At 30.2% G+C, this 11,633-nt stretch overlaps 2 protein-coding genes across 2 annotated transcripts; both read right to left on the reverse strand.

The window, feature by feature from the left end:
* Positions 1–1,394: 1,394 nt before the first annotated feature.
* Positions 1,395–3,114, reverse strand: LOC133793465 (acid phosphatase 1-like). The gene is made up of 3 exons (XM_062230819.1): positions 2,656–3,114; positions 1,982–2,191; positions 1,395–1,689 (listed from the first exon to the last, which is right to left on the reverse strand). Exons 1-3 carry the CDS (start codon positions 3,057–3,059, stop codon positions 1,512–1,514), a joined length of 792 nt encoding a protein of 263 aa, XP_062086803.1. The 5' UTR covers positions 3,060–3,114; the 3' UTR covers positions 1,395–1,511.
* A 1,950-nt stretch (positions 3,115–5,064) lies between these two features.
* LOC133793466 (acid phosphatase 1-like) lies at positions 5,065–6,722 on the reverse strand. The gene is made up of 3 exons (XM_062230820.1): positions 6,326–6,722; positions 6,011–6,220; positions 5,065–5,386 (listed from the first exon to the last, which is right to left on the reverse strand). Exons 1-3 carry the CDS (start codon positions 6,715–6,717, stop codon positions 5,209–5,211), a joined length of 780 nt encoding a protein of 259 aa, XP_062086804.1. The 5' UTR covers positions 6,718–6,722; the 3' UTR covers positions 5,065–5,208.
* Between the last annotated feature and the right edge of the window lie 4,911 nt (positions 6,723–11,633).

The raw sequence follows: 11,633 nt of genomic DNA on the forward strand, positions 1-11,633 counted from the left end.
TTCGTTACATCAAGTTGGGATTTGATTAAGAAAATAATTCAAATTATTCTTAATATTTTTTTAGGAGGAATCAATTTATCTGTTAACTTTTTATATGTCAAACCACTATTATACGATGATGTATTGAATAAGAAATCAAAATACAACAATATATAAATATAATTGACCAGAATAATATATTATATTGATGGGAATATGAACTTTCACACGCATAAGCAATATTATTGAACCTTTCAAAACAAAAAAGAAGAAGCATTATTATTGAAAGAAAAAAAAGCGACAATATCATAGCATATATAAAACAAAAGTGCTTAACGTCACAATTGAATTTTCTTCGAGAACTAACGATGATTTTGTTATTTTTAGGGATAATGGTGGCAAAACTCCTAAGTAGATACAAATTTTGTAGTTAAGTAACTATGTAAAAATTTTGATGATAAAGTTACTTAAGTAGTTACAATTTTTGTTGTTAAATATTCAAAGTAAAAATTTTGACAATAAAGCTATTTAAATAGTGGATTTTCTTGCATTTAACTCTTTGTCTTTTAGTTACTGGTAAAACTTAACTTATGAGACACGTGACAGCTTTTAATTCATCTAAAATATTTTAAAAATAATTAAAAAATATTCAAAAATTCAGAAAAAAAAATATTTTTTTTTAATTTCTACAAATTTATATTTTTAAATATTTTAAAAATAAATAAAAATTCAGAAGAAATAAAATAAAATATTTCCAAAAAATTAACACTAAGTATTTTTAAAACTAAAAATATTAATGTAATAAAAAATCTAAATAAAATCATAAAGATTTCATTTTAATTTTGATTAAAATCTAAATACAATCTAATTTCATATTGATTAAAAATAAAATTTTATGATTTTTATTTTGATTTTTTATTAAATTAATGTTATTTTTTTAGTTTTTAAAATACATGTTTTACTTTTTTATGATTTTAAAATATGTTATTTATTTTTTTAGGAATTAATTTTTTTCCTAAATTTTTAATTAATTTAAAAATATTTAAAAATTAAAAAAAATAAATTGGAGTCTGCCACGTGTCTCATAATGTTATTTTTTAACAATTGATTTAACGAGAGTTAAGTGCTAGAAAATCTACTACTTAAGTAGTTCTGCCGTTAAAATTTTTAACTGAGTATTTAAGTGCAAAAACTGTAACTAATTGAGTAGATTTGCCGTCAATTTTTTTACATATATATTTAACTACAATAATTGTAACTATCTTAGTAGTTTTGCTGCCATAATCTCTTATTTTTAATTTGTTGCTGATTTGTTGAAACTACTAACTTATTTTTCGTGGAACACTATAGAAGAGTTAATAATTAAAGGGCACCTAACTCGTGTTGCTATTCTTCCTAACATTGCTCGTTAAAAAAGAAATTTGAAATCAATCAATTTTATTTTGTCCCCAACATCCAAGCTAGGTGGTACAAGTTTTTGACATTATTAACTCACCTAAAAGAAAAGTAGTACAAAAAAACTTAAATAATATTCAACTAATGTAGTACATTGGGTCAGGCAATTTGAAGGTCCTAATGCCTGTGTTTGTGCCCAACAGATCACTCCATTGATCTCCCATGTTCCCAATAATTCTATATCCCTCCTCCTCCAATTTCTTCCTCTCAGTTGATTTGTACACAACTGCTGGTTTCCCTATAAAATTCTTTCCCCTGCATTACAACAGTGGAATATTATATATATATATATAAATATATTTATATTTCTTGTGTTAAAAAAACAAAAAGATTGCGTATATCCCAAAGAAATGTTGCTTGTTTTAACTAAACAAATCTCACGAAGTTCAACGCTAATATTTAAATGATTGTTCGGTGCATATATTCTATACAATAATTAAATTAAGGAATGGAGAATTATATATAAATATATATATACATTTTATGTATAGTACACGTATTAATTTAAAAAATATAGCTACTTGACATTAAATAAGTTTATTCTTACTTGAGTAAAAGCTTAGCCCAAGAGTGGTATCCAACGCTTCTGAGATTGGTCTCGGTCACGGTTCTTTGGTCTTCAGTTCTTCCGGTGAGAAATACAATTTTAACCTTCATACGAAGCAACTTTTTGTAAAGTTTAAGACTCTCTGGTAATGCTAGGGCTTTTCCAGTATCAACCCATGCATTAAACGATGTCGCATTGAACCGCTCCAAACTGCACATATAATTTCAATTGTTGAATAAGCATTAAAAAAGTTAACAGGGTAGTGTTACATAGCTAGATTAACGGCTATCAAATAGATCTAATAATTGGAGGATGTTGTCCCAATCCCACATCAATAAGTGTAAGAAAATTGAGTTATTTATAAGAATATTAGTAACTTCATTAATTTCTAATTGACTTTTAGATAAAGGCACATGATTCCAATTTCCTAGCGGCATGAGATTTACACCTATCATCTAACGAATGAGCCAACTAAAAAAAAAGAACTTGAGATTCTCATAATGAAATAAAACACTTGAGATCCAAATAAGAAGCATACATTTAGATCCAAAAAAATAAACAAGTTGAAAATTAACCACTTTTGATAAAATGAGTCATTATAAGAAAATAAGTATCTCCCCTGATCACCCATTAGTTCTTAGACAGCCGATGCACATTACTATATATAAACTTACCCGAAGCCATGTTGGGCGTAATAAGGGAGGTTAGAGAGCGTAGTCTCATCTATGTCAAAGACCCAGACGTCGTTGGCACCAGTCTTAGAAAGATTAAGACTCTTAGCGTGAAGAAAAGCTTCATCAGTAATGGCTTTAGAGTCTTTCCTATACTGGCTGCCAAGCATGTAGTGGCCTACGTAGTCCTCACACGACACTGGAATGGTTTTCCAGTTGATGATGCTGTTGGTTTCCACGCCAAATCGCCAACTCAGGCACGATAATCCGCTGGCATAGCTCCCACCAGAGCCGGATTGCGGCCTGAGCAGGTGAATTTGGTTGTTTATAATAGGAAAGTTCGAACCATTGACTACGTTTGCAACTAGAATGGAAAGAAAGAAGATCAGTAACATTGATCTTGACATAATTAATGTATGATGATCAGAACTGATATTGATCCAATTTGATTGGTCTTGTGAGAGTTTCTTATATTATTTGCCTTCTTAAATAACCTCAGTACTACGTTGTCAAGTGGCCATTAAATTATACCATCATATATTTTAATTATGACTACTGCTTTAGCTAGGTATTAACGCAGGTGTCCAACACTACTAATGATTAAATTTAATGGTTTTAATTTTTTTGAAAAAATATTGTAGAATTCATATATTCCTATTAGCTAGATTAGCGTCTAGAAAACAACAAGATCATCTCGATTTCTTAAATAGTTAATAAAGTAGATCGACCACGTGATCCTGGATGATACTACTGCATGTGTTAAACAATATTATTGCTGGTAAACATTGGTCAAAATATTGTTATTATATAATGTAAAAGAATGATATATATATATATATATATATTATAGATCTATAAGATATATTATATTAAGCCTCCACCGGCTAATATTCTATCTGCGTATCGGCCACGCCCAACCTATAAACATAGGTTAAAATCCCATTAAATCTACTCAAAATTTCTTTATTTTTGTCATAAAATTTCAAAATAAATTATTTTTATGAATATATACATGATTTAAAGTATTAATGTGGAATTTTTTTTTTAAACAAAAACACATAAAAATGGTGAAGATGGTGATTACCGTGACGGGAAAGGATGAATTTTTCATTCTCACATACGACTGAAATAATGGAAATGAGGAGAGTAAATGATCGATGTTGAGTATATGGAGAATGAGACTTTTTTTGTGATTATTTTAAAAAAACCGCACTTCGCGGTTTTTTTGAAAAAATGCAGAGAAAAGTCCAATTTTCTCTGTGGTTTTTTCAAAATAACCGTGGAGAAAAGTCTCCGCCTCCCCATTCAACTATTTTATCAGCACTTTTTATTTAAGTTTGAAAAAAAAGGCGCAGAGAAAACTTATATTTGTAGTAGTGAAACGTTGTAGTTTAAGATATTATAATTTGAAAATGTTGTTTGATAAGTTAAAAAAAAAAATTTAAATGAAAGATTGGGTATGTATTTTCAAAAATTAATTTTTAATATTTTTCAAAACAGTCAACCAGTTAAAATTTTTTGGCGAGTTTACTTGTTTAGTAATTTTAAATTTGTAAAATTATTTCTAAATAGTAGATAAGAAGTTTCAAAAATAATCTTGGCATATTTTTTTTTTGAAGAAAATAATCTTGGCATATTTAGTTAAATTAAGAATTGTTTTTTTTTGTGTGGTTTTTTATCATGCACATATATATTATACACATGTATATGCGTTTTACACCATTAAACTTCCACGTGCTTATTAATTCTCTTTTAGCTCCCTTTAGGTTTGAATATTAAAGTACGTAGATCTTTAATAATCAAAACCTAGATTATATAGGTTTTGGGTAAAAGTTTGCTTTAATAATTTGAATCTTTGGATTTCATTTTAATTTTTGTCATAACACCATGTCACATGCTGTGTTATATATATTCATATATAGTACTATGGGATGAGAATGTAATTAACTTTTCCAGTATTATTATTTTGATCAACCATAATTATAAATTATTGTCTTCACAAGCCGAATTATATTATATACATTTTGAAGAGAGAGGTAATCCTTTTAGTTGCCCAACACTTCAAAAATTTTGATCGATCTAATAAAATAAATGTCCAAAGCTGGTGGTTCAGGCCATATATATGAATCAGGAATATTATGCTATTTAAGCCTTTTATTACCAGCTTTGTACATTTACGGTACAGTTTAATAAACTACACCACTAAACTACAATATTAGTAAACACATCATCATTCACTGCACAGTTTAGAACTACAGTATTATATCCACTTGCAAAGAGTTTGTACTTATTTATTCTTATTTTTATATCATCAAAATCTGAATCGGGATAATGATATATATAAATATCATAAATTGAAGATACCCACTTGTGGTGTAATAATTGACACTTTAAAATCTTGTGGAAACACAGTGCGAGCAACTTCTCACTTACTTTTTTATTTATTTAAAGGATTAATCAACTCAAACACTCCAAAACCTTATAAAATCAGTAAAGGGGCACAGTACGTATTACATAATATTTGGATTTGGTAGATAATGAATATTTGGTAAATATTCAACTAATGTAGTACATTGGGTCAGGCAACTTGAAGGTCCTAATGCCTGTGTTTGTGCCCAACAGATCACTCCATTGATCTCCCATGTTCCCAATAATTCTATTTCCCTCCTCCTCCAATTTCTTCCTCTGAGCTGATTTGTACTCAACTGCTGTTTTGCCTGAAAAAGCTTTATCCCTGTAAAAACAAAATTTAATTATTAATTAATTTGTCATTATTATAGCTAAATTAATGTCTTAATTGGAATTAAAAAATATATATATATACTTTTAATTGTATTTATAATATTTTTTTGAGGAATATATAGCTTTGCTTGTTTGGTGCATTTTTCTTTATATTAATAATATATAAATATTATTAATTCTAAAAAATCACTATGTTCTATATAGTATAGGGGTGCACCCCTAAAAATGGGCATACAGGTACATTCTTTTTGTTTTTTGATACGGGAAGATTGGTCAATTTTTTGTATGACTATTTATATTATAATTATTTAAGGGATTTTGTAAAGTTTTAGAAAATTTTTAATAGTTTATCATGCTAAAAATAATGTTTAAATAATTTATTGCACACTTGATTATTTTTTCTTATGCGAATAAAAAATAACATATTTAAAACATATTTTTTGATATTATAAATTATTTAAAATTTCTTAAAAATTTACCAATACTATAACTAACTAATATATATATATATATATATAATCATAACAAAAATTTAAGCTCAAAATTATTTCAATACCGAAAACAGTAAAGGGGTGCTCTCACGGGTAGTATATACTTGACATTTAGATAATCTTACTTGAGTAAAAGCTTGTCCCATGTGTGGTATCCAGCATTTTTAAGATTGGTCTCAGTAATAGTTCTTTGGTCTTCAGTTCTCCCAGTTATGAACACAACCTTAACACCATGTTTTAGTAATTTCTTATAAAGTTCAAGACTCTCCGGCAGCGCTGGTGCTTTTCCTGTCCCAACCCATGCATTGAACAACGTAGCGTTGAACAGCTCCACCCTGTAATTTTAATTATTGGTTATGACAGAGATTGATTTAATTAGAAATAAAAGTGTTTATGTGAGTTAATATGAAATATATATATATATATATAAATAAACTCACCCAAAGCCATGTTGGGCGTAATAAGGTAAGTTAGAGAGCGTAGTCTCGTCAATGTCAAAGACCCAAACGTCCTTGACGACGCCGTTCTTAGAAAGGCTGAGGCTCTTAACATGGAGAAAAGCCTCATTAATAATGAGGTTAGAGTCTTTCCTATACTGACTCCCCAGCATGTAGTGGCCTACGTAGTCCTCACACGTCACCGGAATCGTTTTCCAGCCGATGACACTGTTGGTCTCAACTCCGTATCGCCAGCTCTGGCATGACAATCCTTTGACACGGCTGCCGCCGGAGCCTGATTGTGGACGGAGTAGGTGAATTTGATTGCTTATATGCGAGCCTTTGGCGCTTGCCAGTACTAGAATATTGGCCGCAAGAAAAAGTAGAAATAACATTATGGAAATGCTCTTCATATCAAAGTAAATAATTAATGATATAATTTGAAATAAAATTTGTCTATATATAGGCCTCGTTAAATAGTGATCATTATTATTGTTAACTGACCTTAGTTTTGTGTAAAATTACTCTAGGGTTTTGTAGTTGTCGGTGGCCGAAAGCATCATTGGGAGGCTATAATGATCAATTCGACCGGGAAGATTATATACTTTACTAATTATTAGATATATATTCCTTACACTATTCTAGGTTTATAAATTAATATACTACTTTACTTTACATGTTTTCTTTTTTTTCATTAACTTATTATTAGTCCGTGTCCTCAGTCCCTCATCGTTAGAATTTAATATTATATATATGTACGCACATTTTTACCAAAATTTCATTATAATTTGAAAATAAAAAAGACACTAGCTATTAATTAGAATATTTATAGTAGAATATTAAAGATTAAAAAATGAATTGAGTATTTTTAATTTTTAACAGTTATATTTATCAATGGAGCACAACACAACCGTAAAATTTGTATCATGAAACCTGTATTTTACACTACAATATTAAGGGGTATTAGCGACAGTAAGATCCATCGCTAATTATATGGCACTTCGCTACTAATACCAATTATCGGCGGGGTTCCGCCGCTAATTCTCCACTGGTGATACGTGGACGCTAATAATACTAATTAGCGGCGGACTCACACATCCGCTTCTACTAATATATTATTAGTAGTGGATAGTAGTGGCGGAGCCCGCTGCTAATACATGTTTCAAAGCCAATAATAAAATTAATTAGCAGCGGTTATTAGCTGCGGAGTCCGCCGCTAATAATTTTCTAAATTTTATTTTTTATTATACTTTTTTAATATTAATTTAAAATAAATCAATATTTAATAAATTTAAATATTTTTAAAACTAAATCATAATAAATTTTAATAAAATATCCGATTAATTAATTTAAACATAACTAACATTAAAATTAATCTATAATTTTAATATTTATCAAACTAACTAATATCGCTATTGTCATAATAAATAATTACACTGTTAATTTAATCAAAATACATCAACTAATAACTAAATATAATCATTAAGGTCAATTTGGTAATTATCCTTATCTTCAATATTTTGCTGTGGTTGTGGCTGTGTGTGGCAGTGGAAGTGGCTGTGTCTGTGGTGGTGAAGGAATGTATGGCTGTTGTGAAGATCATCCAAGCGTGAAGTCCCCAAACTGATCCCGGGGCTGTGGTTGTATCGGGGTTGATATAAAAAGTTGCTCCTGTTGCTGCGACCCGTCCCCGAACTCACCATATCTAAAAAATGGCTTTTGCTGCGAGGAACCCCCAAGTTCACCATATCTAGAAAATGGTTGCTGCTGCGACGAACCTCCAACCACACCATACCTAAGATTAGGTTGCGGATGCTGCATTGATTCTCCTTGAAAGTCGGTAAAGTTAAAATAGAGAGGAGAAGACTGGGAAGAGCGTCCAAACTTGTACTGATTTTGATACTACGAATGTTATTGCGACGACATATATGGTGGATACTGTGGAGGAGGCTAGTACTGGTACTGTGGTGGTGTATGAAGGTCAGGATGGGCGGTGTTACTATGAGAACACTACAAGAAAACGATTATTAGGAGTGACATTATTAGGGACGAAAACGATAACTCGTCCTTGATATTAACTGAGGTCATTTTTTTAATTGGAAAAACTATTAGGGGCATTAATATTTTCTGAAATTTTGAGTGAAAAAACGTGGGAAATTTCCCCACCAAATTTTTTTAGACTATTAGAGGTGACACTTGTGGCCCTAATACTCTTACCCGTCGTTCCTAATTTTTTTATATACCTAGCCCTTTTTCGCATTTTCTTCTTATCCACTGTGCCGAAACAACCATTTCTTCTTCTTCTTCTCTCTCTCGAAATCTGTAACAACCTCCTTTCTTAACATACATATATAATGTGTAAAAACAAAGTTTAACCTGAATACGACATTACTGAAATTCTGAATTTACAAAAAAAAAAAACTTTATTAAACAATACATAAACTAATGTTCATAACTTCAAACCATACAATACCCACAACCAAATAAAAACTTTATCTTACATACAAATCTTAATACTTTTATAAATAATTTTTATGGCATTACTACACCTTAACGTAGAACTAGAGATGTATCCAACCGATAAATTTAAAAGCTTTATGTAAATTACAAAGTTTATGAAATACTTTTAAAGCTTTATGTAAATTATAAAGTTTACAAAATACTTTTTATGAATATAAATATAAAATCAAGTTTCTCGTTTATTTATAATATAGCATAGCAGAACTCCACTCCCTTCAGGTTAGCCCCATATGTACAATCACGTTGGCTCCACGTATACTCATCAACAATTTATATTTGGGGCTTCTTACCTACAACACAAACATTATCTGATGAGCTAAGGCTCAGTAAGCAGAATAACTTCCTCATATGCATTAAAATAAACGTGCAACATGTTATGTATTTTCTTTCTTTCACTTTCATTTCATTTGGGCCCTAGAGGGTGCTATTGCTGACATTACATAGGGAATCACATTCCCACTTGAACATAAACATGATAATAGGGAATTTCTCCCTCATAAACATTCATAATATAGGGAAGTACGTCTCCTTTATTACATTTTGGGACATAGGTCTCTCAAGCAGCACCTCTACTTTAATGCTTTCAATAATTTATCTGTAAACATTAAGCGTGCTTATGCATAATAAATATAACATGCTTGAAAATAACTTATGCATAAATACAATATGGCAGAACACTACTACAAAAAAGGCTTTTCACTGCGGTTTTTTTACTCAATACACTGCGGTTTTCGAGAGTATTGAAAAGCGCAGTGTATTCGACCGCAGAGAAAAATGGTATGCCAACCGCGGAGAAAAGTGTCACTTTTCTCTGCGGTTGTAATAAGCCAACCGCAGAGAAAGATGTACTTTTCTCCGCGGTTTTTTTAAAACAACCGCTGAGAAAGAAAGACTTTTCTCCGCGGTTTTATTGAAAAAACCGCAGAGAAAAGTAGTTTAATTTTTCAAAATTTTGACGAAGCATAACTTTGTGCTCAGTTCTCTGTTTTTGGTGTTTTTTTTTTTTAACTTGGGTATTTTTTCGAGATCTATCTAGCTGCATACAAAAGAAACCTGAAAACCTGAAGAAAAAAAAAAAATTTCAGGTTTTGTCACCGAAAAATCTGAAGAAAAAAAATTCAGCAACCAAATTAATGATTTATGAAAAACCTCTCAAAATTTTGATTTCTATTTGTCTATTTCACACAAAATAAACTCTAAAAATAATGATGAAAAAAAAAACAAAAAACTATACAAACAAAGATATATAGATCATTACCTATTTTGAAGCTCAAGAACACAATGCATGCCCAAAAATACAGTGAAAATGGACAATTTTTCGACCAAATCCTAACCATTTTTACTACCAAAAACCTGAAAATAGACAAATATTAAGCATCAACTTCAGTTTTTAACTAAGATTTAGCTAAAAAAGATGAAAAAAAAAGTAAGATGAAGGTTGAAAGACGTACCGCCGTTGTTGAAGAAGTTTTTTCGCGAAATGAAGTAGGTTTACGAACCCTGTGGGGAAGAATGAGTTTATATATAGGTCTGGAACCTTTTCTCCGTGGTTTTCTTAAGAAAACCGCGGAGAAAAGTAGTGCAACTTTTCTCTGCGTTTTTCTCCCACTTTTCCTACTTTACATTGCGTTTTTAAAAAAAACCGCAGTAACAAAGTTCCTAAGTGTCCTTCAATCCTTTTCTCTGCGCTTTTTATTTTAGATTGAAAAAAAAGCGCAGAGAAACCCTATATTTGTAGTAGTGGAATAGCATGTAAAGCATATAGTTGCACATGAGACACATAAAAGACTTGCGTTGTAGATGAGGATTCTGCTTAACTTGCGTCTTGATAAAACAACCGAAATTGTTAGCTTCTTGACAAAATCACAAACTATTAACTTACATAAAATCTACATGATGTAATTTTAGTTTATAATTGTTATTATTCCAATTTTCCTATTTTATTGTTTATTTTATGTCCAGGCATATGGTCATACTATAATTGTCCATAGAAAGATCCCGGTCTAAAAGTCGTGGTCATGGTCATACGGAAATGTCCAGGTCATAATATCAGTCCATAATAGTAGGGAATAAGGTCATATAATAAAATTCCATAATAGTCCAAAGTGTGACCATAGCCTAGATAAGTTTAGTATTATAATGACACATAAAAAAAATAGTTTATATTTCAATTTTGGCATTGTAAATTATAACGACATGGTAAAATAATCTATATATAAATTTTGGCATTATAACGACATGGTAAAATAATCTATATATAAATTCTGGCATTATAACAACATGGTAAAATAATCTATATAAATTTTGGCATTATAACTGCATAGTAAAATAATCTATACATAAATTTTGGCATTATAATGACATAGTAAAATAATATATATATAAATTTTGGCATTATAACGGCATAGTAAAATAATCTATATATAGATATAATAGCTAAGTAACTGAATTGAGAGGCTCGGTAAGGAGCTTACCTAAAAGATTTTTGTAGGCTAGCGTTACAGACAGAACTTCGTCTAGATCTTAGAGATTTAGAACTTTAAAAGAGTGTTAAGAAGAATTTTAGGCAGGGTGAGAGAAAGAAAAAGAGGTTTTGTAATTCAAAATGAGTTTTGGAAGAGCTTATTTATAGGAAAACATTGGGTTACTATGTTAATAAAATATTTAAAATATCAAGCATAGTGGAATAATAAAATATTCAAAATATCAAGCATAGTGGTTTGCTAAAGTCATCATTGTATCACTACTGCATCAACATGTGGGACCCATGGGGTGGACCCTGCTGTGAGAC

The sequence above is a fragment of the Humulus lupulus genome, chromosome 8, assembly GCF_963169125.1.
Source record: "Humulus lupulus chromosome 8, drHumLupu1.1, whole genome shotgun sequence".
NCBI classification, from domain to species: domain Eukaryota; kingdom Viridiplantae; phylum Streptophyta; class Magnoliopsida; order Rosales; family Cannabaceae; genus Humulus; species Humulus lupulus.

Excerpts from the sequence above, each read along its gene's own strand:
- LOC133793465 (XM_062230819.1), bottom strand. The coding sequence starts at position 3,059 with ATGTCAAGATCAATGTTACTGATCTTCTTTCTTTCCATTCTAGTTGCA. Across the intron at positions 2,192-2,655 it reads TACGCCCAACATGGCTTCGG|TTTGGAGCGGTTCAATGCGA; the intron begins GTAAGTTTATAT and ends TTATATGTGCAG. Across the intron at positions 1,690-1,981 it reads TGGGCTAAGCTTTTACTCAA|GGGAAAGAATTTTATAGGGA; the intron begins GTAAGAATAAAC and ends GTTGTAATGCAG.
- LOC133793466 (XM_062230820.1), bottom strand. The coding sequence starts at position 6,717 with ATGTTATTTCTACTTTTTCTTGCGGCCAATATTCTAGTACTGGCAAGC. Across the intron at positions 6,221-6,325 it reads TACGCCCAACATGGCTTTGG|GGTGGAGCTGTTCAACGCTA; the intron begins GTGAGTTTATTT and ends TTAAAATTACAG. Across the intron at positions 5,387-6,010 it reads TGGGACAAGCTTTTACTCAA|GGATAAAGCTTTTTCAGGCA; the intron begins GTAAGATTATCT and ends TTGTTTTTACAG.